Source organism: Xyrauchen texanus, chromosome 39, assembly GCF_025860055.1.
Source record: "Xyrauchen texanus isolate HMW12.3.18 chromosome 39, RBS_HiC_50CHRs, whole genome shotgun sequence".
NCBI classification, from domain to species: domain Eukaryota; kingdom Metazoa; phylum Chordata; class Actinopteri; order Cypriniformes; family Catostomidae; genus Xyrauchen; species Xyrauchen texanus.
Window position 1 is genome coordinate 13876717 of NC_068314.1, and position 20739 is coordinate 13897455.

General features: G+C 37.2%; 1 protein-coding gene across 1 annotated transcript in view; it reads right to left on the minus strand.

The window, feature by feature from the left end:
- The window catches only part of atg7 (ATG7 autophagy related 7 homolog (S. cerevisiae)), a 122948-nt gene that overhangs the window by 48676 nt on the left and 53533 nt on the right, over positions 1-20739 (minus strand). Inside the window, exons 17-18 of the mRNA XM_052111723.1 lie at positions 18519-18594; positions 3102-3182 (exon numbers count right to left, since the gene is read on the minus strand). Coding sequence (XP_051967683.1) covers positions 3102-3182; positions 18519-18594 — 157 coding nt within the window. The remainder of the gene's footprint in view (positions 1-3101; positions 3183-18518; positions 18595-20739) is intronic.

The following is a 20739-nucleotide window of genomic DNA, read 5'->3' on the forward strand; positions in this document are numbered from 1 at the left end:
AATGAGACTATATTTATTTAACTACTGATCTGTTATACTATGTTGTTACTAGATTTATTGCTTGCCTGTTCAAAAGTTGTCGCCATAATGTTGGCCTGAGAAATTATCAAGTATTTGTTAATCCATTGTTAAGGTGTTTTGAATGGATTCTAATGTGTTATAGAGCAGTGCCCCCCCTCTAACACATTTATTATTTTGTTTATACTTTTGTTACATAAATAGTTTGTAAAGGGAATTAATGGAAAGGAGGAGGCGAGAAGCGGCTTGACGATATAAATAATAGTTTAATAAATAACTAAATCAAAAGACACAAACACACATAGAACGGTCAGCTGACCATAAATGATCTCTCTCTCTCTCATCTCACCCCCATCCGCAGTTGGCCTTTATCCCTCTCGGAGGCTTAATTAGCCTGATAAGGGACCGGGTGTGTATAATCACGACCCGGCCCGCCCCGCCCTCCGCCCTGTCACATAGTTATATAAAATATAAACAAAATAGTAAAAGTATCTATATACATTCAAAACATAAAAAACAGAATACAAAAAAAGGTGATACTTGAACTCACTGCAAATAGCAATTCATAATTGCTTAAATCACCTTTCTTTCCCATTCTGACATTCAGTTTGGAGTTCAGGAGATTGTCTTGACCAGGACCACACCCCTAAATGCATTGAAGCAACTGCCATGTGATTGGTTGATTAGATAATTGCATTAATGAGAAATTGAACAGGTGTTCCTAATAATCCTTTAGGTGAGTGTATATATACACACACACACACACACACACATAAACAGTATTCAAAACATTAAGTCCATCAGACAAACTTTAATACTTTGGGGACAGGGTTAGTCAGTATATTTCATAAAAAATACCTGAAAGAACTAATTTCTTGAATTTTCTTTGAATTTAAATGCAGGATTTGATCTCAAATATGCTAAAGCATCTTACTAACTTCTTTAACGTACTTATTTTGTTTCAAAGTATATTCTCTAGGTGTAAGGTACAAAATCAGTGTTAGAGTTTTACATTTCAAACAGACATTGTTGCAGTCTGTTTTCAGTAAGGAGAAAAACAACGTCCCTAAATTTACAAGTGTTTGTCTGCCAATGCTCGAGTGTTTTGTTTCCATGGTTTCGTGATCGCACAGAGCTGATGGAGGCTGCAACATCAGTAATCCACAACTGGTGGATGGAGTCCAGATCGGAAAGGAGAGGCTGATCTCAGCACTCCACACAACAATTGAGTACTGTGTGATTAAAATCATGTGTCTGCTCAGCTACTTTTACTATGGCACTTTCAAGACCACAACACACAAAAACGATTAACAGTGATACATTTCAGTGAATAACGACTTAAGTTTATATATTTATTATAATTATTTTTATTTTGATGATTGACAAATTCAAACTTGACTTATTCCTTTTACATATTCACTTGCACTGCAAGAAATAGCAGCATGGACATTGTTGAAAACATCTAATTTCTTTGTTCCACTGAATAAATAACAGCATAGTTGTTTGGAATGACAGAAGGGTAGGGAAATAATGACAGCATGTACATGTTTGAGAAATCTGTTTCTTTAAAATACACAGATTGAGAATCTAACTGTCTTACATCAAAGTGTAAGGATCTGAGGCATTTTATGAGCTTTTTATGTCTTTACAGCAGGAAGAAAAGAGAGAGAGAAAGACTTGAGTGGAAGCGAGTTAAACTAGAGACAAATCGACAGCAAAAGAGGGGGGAAGGGAACAGTTACAACTTCACTAGAGCCCTTCACTGTATTCACTTATATGTGGTAAGGGAGGAAGGAGTGGCTACAAAGCCACAAAAAAAAAAAAGAAAAAAAAGAGGGTGTTTAACAAAAAAAAAACTACTGTGTGGGTGAGAGAGAGAAAGAGAGAGACCACATGCAGAAAAGATTGAGCAGCCAAACTGAGATTTATGAGACGTAAAGCCGTCAACAGCAGCCCATCCCCGAAGAAAAAACACTTCAATTCAGACCTAATTACTCACATACGGCTGTGACATCAGCAAGCAACAAAATTTACAACACATGGCCTCTCTCTCTCTTGCATGGATTATTTACCTATTCAGATCTAGATATTTCACATATTTGCAGAAGATAGGAAATACTCTTTTTATATGTATATATATATATATATATAATCCCCTTTTCTTCCCAATTTGTAATGCCCAATTCCCACAATTTAGTAGGTCCTCGTGGTGACGTGGTTACTCACCTCAATCCGGGTGGCAGAGGACAAGTCTCAGTTGCCTCCGCTTCTGAGACCGTCAATCCACGCATCTTATAACGGGGCTCTTTGTGCATGACACCATGGAGACTCACAGCATGTGGAGGCTCATGCTACTCTCTGTAATCCACATACAATTCACTAATCGCAACTAGGAGGAGGTTACCCCATGTGACTCTACCCTCCCTAGCTACCAGATCAATTTGGTTGCCTAGGAGACCTGGCTGAAGTCACTCAGCACACCCTGTATTCGAATTCGCGACTCCAGGGGTCAATACTCGCTGAGCTACCCAGGCCCCTGATAGGAAATACTCTTGAATTTGTATTCATTTAACATTTTTGTAAATAAAAAAGTTTTTGGGGACACATTTAAATGCATGTCTTAATGTCATTAGACATCAAAATATCAAAGAAGCAATGTTTCTTTTAAATAAATATAGTACAAGCACACTTTTCAAGCAAAATATTTCACAAAAAGAAGTTTGTTAGGTTATAAATGAGAAAAACAACAGATATAGTACTATAGTATATACTATATACTTGGATTGGATACTATATACTAAGCATTTGGACACTTTGTGGTTGTCAAACTTTACTGAAACATGCCCATTTATCATGTCATGGACTTTACCTGTGGTTACTCTGCTAGGACACATGTGTGAACTTGACTGGAACCAATTTCATAAAGCCACTCACATCACCTTGACACCAGTAAAAAGTGTCTCAGCTAAGAAAAGTTAGTTCTGAATTTTTTTTTACAAATACCACTGTATCTAATTCATTGACATTCAGACATTTTTAAGCATGACTTCAATAAATCAAGAGAATTTAAAATTGCAACTTACTATTGCTGAACACGCAGTGCATTTGTCAAATGCCAAACTTGCGGGAAGAACATTGTCAAATCTCGACAGGAATCCTCGAATCTGTAAACATATCAGATATTTATCAAATGTGTTACTACAGAATCAGTTTTAATATGTGTCAGCCTGTAGTGCCACCTGGTGTGCAAAAATGAGGACAACAGCGTTTTTATGGACATACAATTACCTCATTTTTACCTAATGATAGTTAGGTCAGAATTAGAAAAAATAAATACAAAATTGTTGATTATATGAGGTGAAATACATCCACGATTCTCACAAGACCTGTCAAGAATATGTCTGGGTCATTATTCACCCCAAAACGAATGAAACAAGGAAAGATATTTTGCATAATGAAAATGAAGCCTATTTTTGTACCATATCATAAGATTTTTGCTTAATGACAATTACTGGATTCTTATTTCCTTAATGCACACACACACATATACACACACACATATATACACTCACCTAAAGGATTATTAGGAACACCACACTAATACTGTGTTTGACCCCCTTTCGCCTTCAGAACTGCCTTAATTCTACGTGGCATTGATTCAACAAGGTGCTGAAAGCATTCTTTAGAAATGTTGGCCCATATTGATAGGATAGCATCTTGCAGTTGATGGAGATTTGTGGGATGCACATCCAGGGCACGAAGCTCCCGTTCCAGCACATCCCAAAGATGCTCTATTGGGTTGAGATCTGGTGACTGTGGGGGCCATTTTAGTACAGTGAACTCATTGTCATGTTCAAGAAAGCAATTTGAAATGATTCGAGCTTTGTGACATGGTGCATTATCCTGCTGGAAGTAGCCATCAGAGGATGGGTACATGGTGGCCATAAAGGGATGGACATGGTCAGAAACAATGCTCAGGTAGGCCGTGGCATTTAAACGATGCCCAATTGGCACTAAGGGGCCTAAATGTGCCAAGAAAACATCCCCCACACCATTACACCACCACCACCAGCCTGCACAGTAGTAACAAGGCATGATGGATCCATGTTCTCATTCTGTTTACGCCAAATTCTGACTCTACCATTTGAATGTCTCAACAGAAATCGAGACTCATCAGACCAGGCAACATTTTTCCAGTCTTCAACTGTCCAATTTTGGTGAGCTCTTGCAAATTGTAGCCTCTTTTTCCTATTTGTAGTGGAGATGAGTGGTACCCGGTGGGGTCTTCTGCTGTTGTAGCCCATCCGCCTCAAGGTTGTGCGTGTTGTGGCTTCACAAATGCTTTGCTGCATACCTCGGTTGTAACGAGTGGTTATTTCAGGCAAAGTTGCTCTTCTATCAGCTTGAATCAGTCGGCTCATTCTCCTCTGACCTCTTGCATCAACAAGGCATTTTCAGCCCACAGGACTGCCGCATACTGGATGTTTTTCCTTTTCACACCATTCTTTGTAAACCCTAGAAATGGTTGTGCGTGAAAATCCCAGTAACTGAGCAGATTGTGAAATACTCAGACCGGCCCGTCTGGCACCAACAACCATGCTACGCTCAAAATTGCTTAAATCACCTTTCTTTCCCATTCTGACATTCAGTTTGGAGTTCAGGAGATTGTCTTGACCAGGACCACACCCCTAAATGCAATGAAGCAACTGCCATGTGATTGGTTGATTAGATAATTGCATTAATGAGAAATTGAACAGGTGTTCCTAATAATCCTTTAGGTGAGTGTATATACACACATAAACATATATATATATATACACATATAAAGATATATAAATATATATATATATACATATATATAAACATATGTATATATATATATATATATATATATATATATACACATATGAAATATCAACATATATATATATACACATATAAACATATATATATATATATATATATATATATATATATATATATATATAAACATATACATATAAACACATATACATACAGTGAGGAAAATAAGTATTTGAACACCCTGCTATTTTGCAAGTTCTCCCACTTGGAAATCATGGAGGGGTCTGAAATTGTCATCGTAGGTGCATGTCCACTGTGAGAGACATAATCAAAAATCCAGAAATCACAATATATGATTTTTTAACTATTTATTTGTATGATACAGCTGCAAATAAGTATTTGAACACCTGAGAAGATCAGTGTTAATATTTGGTACAGTAGCCTTTGTTTGCAATTACAGAGGTCAAACGTTTCCTGTAGTTTTTCACCAGGTTTGCACACACTGCAGGAGGGATTTTGGCCCACTCCTCCACACAGATCTTCTCTAGATCAGTCAGGTTTCTGGGCTGTCGCTGAGAAACACGGAGTTTGAGCTCCCTCCAAAGATTCTCTATTGGGTTTAGGTCTGGAGACTGGCTAGGCCACGCCAGAACCTTGATATGCTTCTTATAGAGCCACTCCTTGGTTATCCTGGCTGTGTGCTTTGGGTCATTGTCATGTTGGAAGACCCACCCTCGACCCATCTACAATGCTCTAACTGAGGGAAGGAGGTTGTTCCCCAAAATCTCGCAATACATGGCCCCGGTCATCCTCTCCTTAATACAGTGCAGTCGCCCTGTCCCATGTGCAGAAAAACACCCCCAAAGCATGATGCTACCACCCCCATGCTTCACAGTAGGGATGGTGTTCTTGGGATGGTACTCATCTTTCTTCTTCCTCCAAACACGGTTAGTGGAATTATGACCAAAAAGTTCTATTTTTGTCTCATCTGACCACATGACTTTCACCCATGACTCCTCTGGATCATCCAAATGGTCATTGGCAAACTTAAGATGGGCCTTGACATGTGCTGGTTTAAGCAGGGGAACCTTCCATGCCATGCATGATTTCAAACCATGACGTCTTAGTGTATTACCAACAGTAACCTTGGAAACGGTGGTCCCAGCTCTTTTCAGGTCATTGACCAGCTCCTCCCGTGTAGTTCTGGGCTGATTTCTCACCTTTCTTAGGATCACTGAGACCCCACGAGGTGAGATCTTGCATGGAGCCCCAGTCCGAGGGAGATTGACAGTCATGTTTAGCTTCTTCCATTTTCTAATGATTGCTCCAACAGTGGACCTTTTTTCACCAAGCTGCTTGGCAATTTCCCGTAGCCCTTTCCAGCCTTGTGGAGGTGTACAATTTTGTCTCTAGTGTCTTTGGACAGCTCTTTGGTCTTGGCCATGTTAGTAGTTGGATTCTTACTGATTGTATGGGGTGGACAGGTGTCTTTATGCAGCTAACGACCTCAAACAGGTGCATCTAATTTAGGATAATAAATGGAGTGGAGGTGGACATTTTAAAGGCAGACTAACAGGTCTTTGAGGGTCAGAATTCTAGCTGATAGACAGGTGTTCAAATACTTATTTGCAGCTGTATCATACAAATAAATAGTTAAAAAATCATATATTGTGATTTCTGGATTTTTTTTTAGATTATGTCTCTCACAGTGGACATGCACCTACGATGATAATTTCAGACCCCTCCATGATTTCCAAGTGGGAGAACTTGCAAAATAGCAGGGTGTTCAAATACTTATTTTCCTCACTGTACATATACATACATACATATAAACATATACATATACACATAAATATACATATACACATAAATATATATATATATATATATATACACACACACACACACACGCGCATGCGTGCGCACACACTCACACTGTTTCAGATTTATTTCCTTTTGACTGTAGTTTGAAATGTATCCCCAACGGTTTATCATGACCCTTAAATGTAAAGTCTGATCATGGAAACAAAATATATATTCTGAAACAGTCATGTGGCCCACACTTCCAAACAAGAAACACATTTCCCAAATAAATAAACTTATTATTCGTCCGTTCAGTATGAAGCACACAAACACTGCACTTATCTAACAGTGTGTTCCATAACAGCGGTGCAAAACATTTTCCTGTGACGTAAATATGGCAGGAAAGTGCTCTGTCTTTAATCACATTGTGGTATTACAGTCACATCTGTTGCGTATCTCTCGCTGAGCATATTCCAGAAGGTTCTTCACTCATGCTTCTCGAGAGCTACTGTAGCTGATTGATCTTAATTGAAAGGAAATTAAAGAATGAGCCCGAGGGGGAGATAAGAGGAGTTGCGGCATCTGCATGAAGATTAGAGGAATTTACAAGTGGCTGATGCACTGCACACCATCCACGAGTCTGAGCTCAACACACTTTGATGTAAAGTTCCACACCCGCGCGGTCAAATCCCTCAAATATGAGAATCAAATTTAGAAAATCATCCAATGTCCTACTATTTAAATCTAGTTTAGTTTTGAATCACGCATTGTAAAGATCAGGGAACCGTAATCACAGACTATAAAAAGTTTGAGTATAATGTTACATCATTGCCCTGCTGTCAAAAAAAACATGTAATACATCCAGTATAAGGGTGTTTTTTTTTTTCCTTCAACTATGGGCAATTTTAACTTTGTGGACTTAAAACACACTTTTCAAAACAGCTAGTATATTTGTGTACTATTAATGTCTAACAGTGGATATGCATGCATCCCAAGAGAATCTTGTTTTATATATATATATATATATATATATATGATCGCTTATAATTGCTTGTTGCTTTTTCGTGTCACGACACGGTGAGTTCACACTGACTGCATATACAGATAAATCGCTGGAGGTCACCAAATAGTTGTATTGTGGTTGCTAGTCCGTGTGCCTATGTGACTAGTATACAACTGTATCAGGGGGCAGATCGTGGTCTGTACTCCCATTGGTTGTCACTGAATCATGTTGCTTCTCATTTGCATAAAGTTCTTAACTCAGTTGTCTCGCCAACTGTCTCTGTCAGTCATATCTCTGGAAATCACTAACTCTCATTGAAAATAAATGACTACAGGTTGCTTTGTAGCAGCTAATCGCTGTCTGTGAATGCCCCTTATCATAGCTCCTTCATATCCAGATAAAGATGCTAACACATGCTACTCTCACATCTTCTAACAAATATTGTTGACAATGCAGGCACAGATCTTTGCTTTATACAGAGGACAGTTGAAATCTAAAGCAGTCTTTCTCAACTAATGGGTCGCAACCTGAAAATATTTAATGCAAGTAATAAAATGCAACTTTATACTCGTCGTCATTAGGATAGCAAGATAAATAGGTTTATCAACTTCTTAAAGAGTGAAAAAACTTGTGACCATTGACCATGAACAAAACTAAAGCAGGTAAGAACCCAGAAAAAAAAGACCCAGGCTGCAGAGGACACTTGAAACAAGGGATGCTTTTCCAACATTGCTCCAAACGGTTCTCGTTGCGGAACCGTGCCGTTCCGATCCAGTTTCTTTTTCCACTGCGGTGCTGCAAAATCAGGATTACCAATCGTGAGTTGCCACGTCGCTAAAGCTGATCCATCAGCACTGTTGAGTATGGCTAGCTAACCGTTCTGAGAAATGCGGGCTGGGAAAATGTTGTTATCGTACATTATTAAACTGTGCTCAATTGTTCCACACCGGGTTCAGAATGGTTCAGCCATGGTGGCTCTTGAAGAGACAGTTCGCCCAAAAATTATACTTCTATCATCATTTACTCCCCCTTATGCAATCTCAAACTCATATGACTTTCTTTCTTCTGTGGAACACAAACAACGATATTTTGAAGGATGTATTGTGTGTTTTTGTCCTTACAATGCAAGTCAAAAACTTCTAAACTTCTAAAAGAACAAAGGCAGCATACAGGTAATTCATAGAACTCAAGTGGTTTAATCCATGTCTTCTGAAGAGATACTATTGGTTTTGGGAGAGAACAGACCAAAATGTTTTTTGACTATAAATCATAACATCTGCAGGCTCCTAGGTGAGATCATGATTTGAAGTTTTCACAGAGTGCTCTACACGCTTCAGACGACATGGGATTAAACCACTTGAGTAGCATGGATTATCTTTATGCTGCCTTTATGTCATTTTTGGAGCTAACATTTTTTGGGCACCATTGACTTGCTTAGTATGAAAATCAAAACTCCTCATATCCCTATCAAAATATCTTTGTTTGTGTTCCGCAGAAGAAAGAAAGTCACATATATTTGAGATGGCATAAGGGGGCATAAATGAAGTGAACTATCATTTAAAGTATTATTATGTGCTGACCACAAAGTGTTTTGTGCAGAACCAACGAAACTATGAAACCATCAAATTTGTCAATTTTCCCATTTGAACAATGTCATGTTATTAATTGTACATATTGTTGAGCCAATGCATTCTATGGTGATAATATATTTCAATTTGTGATTCTACTGAAATTGTGATTTCGCCACTTGATGTAAAACCTGGGTCCTAAAGCAAAACCACTAGACTATCACTGATGTAAAACATACAGTAAGCATTCACCTCACATCAGATTTGCTGCAGTTCTTCATAAATGCAGCAGGGGGCAGTGTGACATAATGAGAATTCCTCCCACTGAATTCTGGCACAAAATCCCACACCAAGACTGTGTGCCATCTTGTCATGTTGAATCCAACGCAACATTGATACAAAAGCTCTTCACAGTCAGACATTAAAACCCATCAAGAACAATTAATGAGGTCAGAGATTTCTAATGAACCTGCCATTGCATGTGTCCTGTTTGCTAGCTTCTGGCATTGTGATGCTCGCTGGTCACAGTCAAGAGAAAGTCTGCTTTTCTGATTAATGGCATTATGCATAAAGACTTCCATGTTTTTAATTATGGATTTTTAAGGACATGAACATTATTTTTGAAGAGGCATATGTGTGGATCATGCTGGTGTAGTTAATAACCCCGAGAGCTGCTCTTTGACGTCTGTAGCTGCGTCATTAGCCTCCTGTGTGTGTGTGTGTTTGAGATTTTTCATTGGCGTTCTTGCTAAAATGCAGTGCAGAGCTTTAACACGCAGGCAGGGGGTCCTGCTGTGCCACTTCATAAATTATAGGAAGAATCTAAGTTGCAACAAAATTGCAATATAAACAGCTACATGTATTTTATCTTAATATGCAAGTGCACAAATGTGTAAATCTAGCAAAGAATGTGTTTCCATGGTGTTGTGTTTAAAGAGGACATGTCTTGGAAAACAAAAAGGCCAGGAGAAATCACAAGTATTTATGCAGTATGTAAACATACTACTGTACAACATTCACAACTCCTTCCCAAATTCACCAAGACCATTTATTGACACTAAACTGTAAAAAATAACCATTTTTTGGTTACTATGGGTTTACTACAAATATCACGGATAAACTACACTTACTGTAGTAAAATCATGGTTCATTTTAGTAAGGGCTAACATTGACATTACTACAGTAACCATAGTTATTAAACTGTGGTATTTGTAGTAAAACCATAAACACAAAATGTACTCAAATTTAACCATGATATTCACTGTAAACCCTTAATAATAATACAGGAAAACCAAAACTATGTTAATACAACTCACATTTTACCACAAAAAAACCAAACAACAACAACAAAAAAAGCAAACCCTGGTTAATTTTCCCATAAATAATTTGTAGTACATGTACCAAGGTTTTTAAAATCATGCTTCTTTCCACCCAAAAATAAAATAAATAAATAAATAAATAAATACAAATAAAAATGGTACTATGGTTACTGCACGGTTACTATAGTGAAACCATGATTAATTGGTATGGGCATGTTTGCAAATCAGAAATGGTGCTACTAGTAAAAAGGTACAAAATATTTTTTTTAATTATTATTATTATTATTATTATTATTATTATTACTACCATAGTTTTTTTTTTTCTGAGTGGTTTTACAACAAATATCATGATCAAAACGACCCAAGTTCAGCCATGAAACTATGTAGTGAAAGCTTGTTATCTGTTAGCCAATCGGCTCACTTACATGTGACATGTTAAGCCAATGGGCTCTTATGCTGTAAGCAGATTGGTCTTGTGACATGTAATCAGGTAGCCAATCATCTTGTATCTCTTTTGTAAGATGTAACTGACTTTGCACGTAAGCCGGTTTCACTGCAGTGTGCTGCGAATTTTTCCCTGAAAATGTGTTTCGCTCAGGTGGTTTGCTGGGGCTTTTCTTCTATTAGCTTGTACGGTAAGGTTTGCTTTTGGCCATGGCACATAGAAGCACCAAATCTGGCTGGCACACATTGGCTGTGTCTCGTTTGGAAGGCTGCATCCTCCAGATGTCGCATTTGTCGGCCGCAAACGTTGTCGAAGCTGTCTCGAGGATGCATGAGGTATATTTTTTGTGGGCACTCACAACCCACAATTCTTTGCTTCAACGGAAATGTCTAAAAAAAGAATGACGCCAATTTGCCTGTAAATATGATGTTCAAATATAAGGAATGTTAATTCCCAAGTTGAAGTACCTCAGTAGATGGGTACAGAGTATTTAATATGTATACTTATATTATATATATATATATATATATTATATATATATATAATTATAATATATAATTAATATAAAGTATTAGTCGCATCCTACCTAGCACGCAGCCTTCGAAAGGAGACACAGCCATTGCTATTTTTGGTCATTAGTAGTGATGGGAAATGAGTTCATAAATCAAAGCTTCTAAACAAGTTTCAATTGATCGCCATTTGGTGGTCAAAACATTAAGTGCACCTAGTAAGCCGCTGTAGCTGGTAAAGTTTTGAAAGGAGTTAAGTTTACACTGCCATGTAAAAAAAACAACAAACAAAAAAAACACATGGTAGAGTAAATTATTGACTGATTATTAAAGTGCAGATTGAAAAATTTATATGAATGAGGGCTGGGCTGGGCTGGGCAGTACAATTTTACTAACAGGGTATTGCAATGATTTTGGTTCAAACTTGTCCTGGGATGTGTGTTCTTTTGAATCAGATACCAAAGCAGTCATATGGTTTTCAGCAGAATGAGGCTCGGATCACATGCTATTTTCCAAAACAAATCAAGCTCCGATACTGCGCTTCAATACAAAAGCTGTTTTGACACATGCTTTGTAGTCATCCGATCAGACGCAATAGTGTAGATTGATCCTTTGACAAGTAATCAGGTAGCAAATCATCTTGTGTCTATCTCTTGTGATATTAATGGGTCAGTTCTGCAGATGAGCCAGTTTCACTGCAGAGCACTGTGTTTTTTTCACTGAAGCCCACTTGCACCCCAGCTCCACTTGTCTGCTACATGGGGATTGCTTGTAATGTCTATTTGTGCAGCAGCATGTCATACATGCTTGACGGAGCATGTCCAAACTCAGTATGTATGTGTATTTTCTAGCAGCAGCATTGAGACTGCCCTCGCTGCGCACTATAGTGTGATGCCGTAGTGGATTTAATACACTACCTAATGGATGTTTGTGATGTAGTGGATGTTTTAGTGCAAATGTGCAAAATGTTCAAAGCAGTGATATGCTAGATGCTTTTAATACACAAGTTTATTTCAGTGTGTACAGAATGTAGGGTTATTGGTAAATATTGAGTGTCAATCAATATGTGATACCCACGTTAACATGCTAAATCTTTCCGAGAGTTGTCATGACCGAATGTAGTACTGTAGTAAGAGTAAAAGTTATTGTGAGGGAATGCAAACTATTGTGAGGGAACACAAAAACTGCTGTATTTCAGAAAATGTATTCCCTCTCTGTCCTCTAAGAGGCTTCATAAAAACTAACATCATAAGTGGGTAAAAATATATATTCGTATATATATTAAAAATAAAAACCTGGTGTAAACCGGTATCATACTGTATTTTCCTGCCAGCATCAATCCATTTATACAATGGAAAGTAAAGCAGGTTGAGAGAAGCCTGAAAAGAATGAGTTTATCTACGCTTTCTTCATCCTTAAAGCTTTCAAAAAACAATACCATCTTCTCTCCTTTTCTTCTCCCTTCTCTGTGACTCCAGAGACATATAAATCTGGTGAATTTCCCCATGCATGCTACGATAAGCGACAAAGACAAACAAGGCCAGGGATGCAGTCCTTTGTAGGAGGCACCAACTGCTTTCATGTAGGATTAGCCAAATTATTCTTTCAGTTTTCCATTTCCTCTGTGAATGGAGATCCAGAGACACATGACAAAAACACAAGCTTGGAAACCTCAAGGTCACCTTTACCTACCATAAATGTAGAGAGTGTGATTGAGGACATATGAACTGAGAAAATCCCAGATCTCATCACTTTGAGCAAATCATTGTGCTTTGGATTGTTATAAGTGATGGGCAGTAGCTTCGCTACAAATAGTGAAGCTATTATCTTCCAGTAACTACATTTCTGGGTAGCGAGGTAGTAGCTTATCTTGTTTTTAAATCAAGAAGCTTTTCAGTAGCAAAGCTATATTTTTGATTAGGTAGTGGCGTAACTTTGATAAACGCTACACCGCTACATCATACATCACACTGGTGTTTACTGTCACCAGCTATGAATCAGAACTATAGATATCGATTCACAAATGAATCACTCATTTGAGTCAGTTCTTTACAATGAATTGGTCACAAGGGATAACAAGGCAATATGAATCAGTCTGCGATTCAATCTGAATGACTCAAAAAGCTCACGCGTGATGCTGAATCATTTGGTGCGCACTCTCACTTGACAACACATTCACTTTAAAACACAGAAAATAAAGATAACGCTTGTTGCAGTGGCTCTACAATCAGAGGAACCCAAAACATGCTAATGTGTACTATCATTTGCCAGTGAAATATAAAGTCTTTATTTAGTTTAACACACGTGTAGCTTGTGAGCAACATCTCCAGGTAAAGACATTTTCCAAGCAAAAGATTATTAAAACACTTAGTAGCCAACACGAAAACACACAAAAAAGGACCATGGAATTACCATGTTTTTTGGACATGTACCATGACCTGCAAGCACAATGTTAATATAATGGTATATGAATATGGTAATCATATGGCAAAGTACAGTGGTATTATTTGAAGTATCATAAAGCACCATGTAAATACAATAGTAGCCAATATGAATATGGTAATCATATATGGTAGTACCATGATAATACATTTGAAGCACCATGTATAAACAGAATGGTACATAAATATGGTAATTGTATATCAAAGTACCATGTTATTACCATCTGATACCATCAGATTTCACATTGTTATTGCCCAGATGTGCTGATATACACAAGGAATTTGGCCTCTGATCAGAAGCTTCCAGTACATTCAGAAATACAACAGCTAGACACAGAAGTCCAGGATAAGGTCAGCTGTAGCTGTAGCTACAGAGTTTTTATACAGCAATGTGCTAAAGAAATTATGTTCACATGGGTTTGTAGAGGTAGTAGTATACATATGAAAAATAAAATGTTAAATGTTAAAATTTAGCTTTTTCACATTGAACAAATGGGTTGCTTGTATAGGTAGCATGTGTAAATATGAATTTACATGGTTTTTACATGCATATACATATTATATTACACCATACTGAATACTTGTATACTGTATTGCACTATACATGCTATACCTTGGATTTGATCATCTGTTTAGGGAAATAAATGCTAGCTTAAATGTAGCAAGCTACTTTTGGCGTGTAGCTTTTAGTGTAATTTGTTATTTTCTCGTAAGTGTAGCTTTTATCTAAGTTTAACAAATTTTTTTCTGTTGAGTATTTGGTAGCTTAGCCCAACATTGATAGTTATCCAATTGGGTAAGCACATTTCATTTATACTTTCAAGTAGAACACATAAAACTGTTCCCAAAACACAGAAATATTCACATTCTATATGCAAATATATCAGAGTTCACTTCCACTATCATGCTAATGTTGGGTAGCACAATTTTGATGCTCTTTGTAGTACAGTATATAACTAAAAGGCAGGAGGTGGCTAAAATTGCTTCAAAAGAATGCAATATGAAATCTAGCAGCTGCTAAGTGATGCATTTTCTTTGTCGTCTTTGGACTCCAAACTTCTGTCTGCTGGCGCAGTTCCATTTGGGGGAAGTTAAGTTCCTGTATGTGTCTTGAACAACCAGATGGAGGTTTCATTATCTTATTAAACCACCTCCTGCCTTTTGTAGAGCATTTACACTTGGGAAGGGGGATTTACTAAGAATGACTTATAGTATCACCCTGACAACTGCCTAGCGACCAGATGGAACACACTAGCAACACCCATTTGATGCATGAAAGAAAATCTGGTTAAAGATATTTAACCAAACATCTCAGTTAGTGTTTTACAGAAAAAAATTAAATATACAGCTTCAGAAAAACAAGAAGGTGTGTAAATAACATTGGGCTTTATTTCAGTGACACTGTTAGGCTCAGAGCAAAGTACAACGACTGTGCGCTACGCTTTATCCAGTTTTCGTGAGAGTATATTTGAAAGCGCGCAAACTGTGGATGTTGTATGTTGATGAAGTGGTGCAAAGTAGGGCTGCTCGATTACGGCAAAAATCATAATCACGATTATTTTGTTCAATATTGAGATCACGATTATTTAACACGATTACACATTGACTTTGGAAACATCACGCATTTATTGAACTTTAAAAAAAATATTTTTAACAGTGGATTTCCTTTAACTTGAAATGTAAACTACACTGGCTAGTGGAAGAGGCTATTGTCATACGATAATTATTTCATGTTACGTATGGTAGTCAGATAAAGAAAAGCCTCCATCACCATCATTAACAGCAGGGATGCTCATAGTTCTCACAGATCTACTTTTTCATCATGTTATTGCAGCAAGATCTACCATGTACAATAAAGTCTATACATTATCACAATACCAAAATGTCAATAGTCAGTAGTGAAATTTTACGATTCTCAATACCATACTTACAAGTCCGACATTTTAATACAAATCCGTTTTTTTAAGTTCACTTTAGTCATCATTGTTTACATGAATACCTCACCACATTTTGGCAGAAGTTTCAAATGTATTTGGCCGTTCAGGTGTGCATTAGCACAAGGATTTTCGGAACACACATGCATGTTCGATCCACCTTGAACTCACAAAAAACTAAATTTTCTCTTCTTTATTCAGGGCTCCAGACTGTGACTAAAATGGTCACATATGCGATTAAATATAATATATTGTGACTATAATTTAAAATCTAGTCGCGTTGTGTGCGTTAATATGTGGTTTCGTCCGATATCATCTTGTGATTTATTGAATACATCTATAGAGCGAGCACCAGTGTGTCTCGCGCCCCTTTTCACCCATTCTGTTTCTGACCAACTCATTGCACCGCAAGCAAAAACACAAAAAAAAAAAACAGCGAACTTTTGAACTGGATCTTTTCATGAATCACCCGAAAAGAACTGAAGGACTGAATTCAAGAGCTCAGGTAAGCAGTTTGAATCAGATTCACTTTCTCAGCGAATCAGCCGTCAGGAGCTCACAACTGGGAGTGCAGACATTTCAAAATAAGAGTCCAATGTGTATTTAGGTATTCTTTATTAATTCAAACTTTTTTTCCTTCTGGTAATTACTGATTGGGATTGGAGTAGAAAAATAAACTGCATCTGGGATTTCATTCAATTTGCACTCTTGGAGTCTCTGTGTCTGGGCCATCTGGTAACAGCAAAAGACTAAGGCAATATGCCTTATTTGCGCCATATTTGATTTTTAATAGGAATGACAATGAGGCTGTGAGGGATAGACGTACAGTCTCTTCAATGGTACGAACGGTGTAAAGCTGTATAAAGCTCTGAGATCCCATCTGATTTTCCACAACTCATGTTGTCTGGAGTTTTTTGTATAAAGAACATTCTTGGACAGATATTTTATCAATGTTTTGTCCACGGAATGATCCAAAGACATTTTAAACTGCAGTAAAGCCCATTGAAGAGATGGTAAGTCCCTCACAGCCTTGTTGTCATTCCCATTCAAAATCAAAGATGGCGATACCGTGAATAAGGTCTTGCATATTGTAAAATCAAGCTTTTGACACTTAGGACAATTGAGGAATTATTACACAAGGTGCAAACATTCATTGATGCTCAAGAAGACAACAAACTACTACATGCATACTATACTTTATGTAATTATCTGTAATGTGGATTGTGAAGAGCGGTATCAAATAAAATAAAAATATTTTATCTCTTATATTTGTATAAATTATGAAAGGGTGTGAACATTTATGAGACAAAAGGGAATGCAAACTTATCTCCTCAACTACATATATATATATATATATATATATATATATATATATATATATATATATATATATATATATATATATATATATATATATATATATATATAAATAGAGCAATTATATGATTTGGCGACTAAAAACAGCCATTTGGCTCCTTAATGTTTCAGTTTAGGAGCCAATGGCTTCTAAGTCATTTTCTTGACATATTTAATGATTCACTATGTCGCAAGCCATCAGATCATAATCTAGCTGCAGCAAATGCGCCAGAGTGATGAGTGTCCCAGCATCAGAGTGTACATCAGCCAGGAGAGGATTCAATCTCTTCCCCGGTCACTTCAAGCAACTCATAGCGGCAGCACTGACCGCACAGAGAAATAGCAGTTTTGGAGTTCATTTTCATAATCCGCTTCCTTATTATTTGAACTTTAATAAAGTATACTTTAAAGATATAGTGCAGGGATGTTTCATTGCGAAACAGAATAGGACACAATAATCGTTATATCTCAATTATCTTGTTTTCATAATCGTTGGAAGCCAAAATCGCAATTGAAAGTAAAATTCTATTAATCGCCCAGCCCTAGGGTAAAGTGCAATTTGCTGTTTCACGAGAAATAGGTCATTGCACAAGATTTTTAAGTACCATGTCTAATCTCGGTGCAAAGTCTAAAATCAGTTCCTGCATTTGCAGTTTGGGGATTCCACTAGCAGATGATATCAAAGAGCTATCGATCACTTTTAATACTAGCCATGATTTTTGTGTCAGTATATTAATAATAATATTAATCATTTTATTCTGTCTAGTGCCTTTCCAAAGCTCAAGGATTTCTGTACAGAACTTAAACATAAATCATTAAACAGAGAAACATATCTGTGACGAGGAGGAGGGCAGGGCCAGGCCGCCCCCCAATCGGGCTAATCAGCTGAGAAGAGGGATAAGGCCAAGCCGAATGCGGCAGTTTGGGAGAGAGAGAGCCACACACAGCTGCCATGTGCGTGTTTATGTTTGTATCTTTTCATTAAACATTATTTGGTGGTTCAGCCAGAATAATGCCTCCTCCTCGCCCATTTTAAACCATGTTGCAATATTAAAAATATACATTACAAAACAATAAGCAATGTGAGAGAAGCAAAGCATATTTCAATGAGGTGAGACACATGTGAGTTGGACGAGAGCCAACATTCTTGCACCTAGACTTGCGCAAAAATATCAAAACTTCATGGCCATGCCCACTGACTGTATCACATAGTGCTGTGCTTAAGGCATAGTGCTCTTAAAAATAGAGACAATTATCTTAACTCCTTAAATGTCATAAAACAGCAACAAAAGGGATGTAGAGATAAGCACATAACTGACCTGATGCGGAACGAGACCCAGCGATGTGGGGGGTTCATTCATGCGGTCATCACTGCTACTGGCCACAGCATAACCTCTGACAAAAACACACACGCACAGAGAGAGAGAAATAAACAGAATGGAGAGACTATAGTTTCAGAAGCTGTAAAATCCCTTAAAAGGCAGGTTTATTTTCAGTTACTCTGAGTGTGTTTGGAGGAATGATTGTAGGAATGATTCAAGCTGCTTCTGGATTTAGTCAGATTTAGGTCACAAATCCAGAGGCAGCAAGTGTGTGATTCAAAGTCAAAAACAGTCGAAGACACATTCACTGAGTATTTCAACATCTGAAAGTAATGTTTGATTTCTTACTAATGTGTGCTGTGTGATTGGATTTGTTAAATGTAAGGGAGCTGTGTTGCATCAGCTAATCAAATATATAACACGTTTGAAAGCTGATGTGTTTAATCTTTTTGATGTCAAAATTCCTTCTCAGCTCACAGCTTAATATGCAGAGACAACTATAAGCAAGCCATTGTAGATTGATTTGAACTAAAAGAGTAACACTGAGGCCCTGTGTTTCTCGGTTTGTTTGAGCGGCCCATCCAGCTCAACACAGCAACATTGGCTCGATCAGTGTCATAAGTTTGGGGCGGGAGTGTCTGTTAGTAATACTAATGGAAGAAGAGGGGAGTTTTCTGGAATCTGTATTGCAATTCCGTTTGGTAACGTTAGTGGTGCAGAAATTACATACTCCAGCTTTAAAGGAATAGTTAATAGTTCATTCTCTCATAATTTTTTCAATCTTATGCTGTCTCAAGAATTTTTTGAAGTATATATGATGTGTGTGAAAACAAATCTGAAGTTATTATTGTTGTCAGCTAGGTCCTCAATCGGCCAATGTACACAATTTTGTCAAAATTATTGGTGTCATTTTTGACTCCTCAATGAAATCTGACATGCAGTTTAGTATCTAGAACCATTTAAAACATGTTAATCTTAATCTTTTGATACTGTTTGAGGTTATAATGTTGTTAAGTCTATGGTAATTACTTCCTTTTTCTGTTTTCCGGTTTAAATTTTACTAGTAAGATGTGAATATTTTTTTTCTTGATTTATTTTATTATAACTCATAAACAGACCAAAATGTTACTCCTTTTTCACTACATTGTAATTCTAATTTTTCCCTGTAATTGAGCTTCTCTCATGACTGCACCAAGTAGAATGCAGATGTCAAGATTTATGGTGAAAAAGGAGTTACATTTTGTATACAAGTATACAAATCTTTGTTTGTTCTACTCGGAAAAAACATATATGTTGAGTTTGAGCTGACATAAGTATGAGTAAATGATAAGAGAATTATAATTTTTAAGTGAACTACTCCTCATATACTGGTCTGTTGTTATTATGACTCAAGTTAAACACTGAAGTATAAACTTTATTCAGGTCCGCCCCTTTTCAGGACTCCGCTCTTCTGGGTTCTGTCTACTAAGAGTTTGCATTGAAGCTTGAGTCGATCAAAATAGAATTCAGAGAGTGTAACTACAGAATTTCTTTTTTACATAGAGGCAATGGTGTGAGGCTAAACCAGCCTTCTGCTATAAAAAAACCAAGTGAGGTGTTTACCATTCACTGTAAATTATTTTTCAACACCCAGGTAAATTGGACCTTGCAGATCACATTCTGACAACTGACACACTGTGCTTTTTCATGACAAGCACTGAAATGTTGATAATGGAATTCTGATTCATTTTTAGGTTCCAAGGTAGTGAATAATTTGTTAAAATGTGTAGCTGACATTGCATTTCAAACAGTGACAGCTTGAATTATTATACATGAAGTTTGATGACATTATAGGAATGTTATAGCTTATGTATAATATGCACTTTTTAAAATGATTTGCCACACCAAATTACTTTTTATAAAAGCTTAAATATGATTAAAATAGGTGAAAATGTAATTAAAATAAAATGTGCACTTTCACATACTAAGTTTTAATGTCTTTGCACATGTGTATGTAACTTTCCGCAACTCGGAAACTTGTAAATCCACTTTCATAGCTAACTACGCTTTGACATCATCACACCACAGATGTCAATGATGGCAACCACTGGGGCCTGGGTAGCTCAGCAATTTTTGACGCCGACTACCACCCCTGGAGTCGCAAGTTAGAATCCAGTACGTGCTGAGTACCTCCAGCCAGGTCTCCTAAGCAACCAAATACCCAGTTGCTAGGGATGGT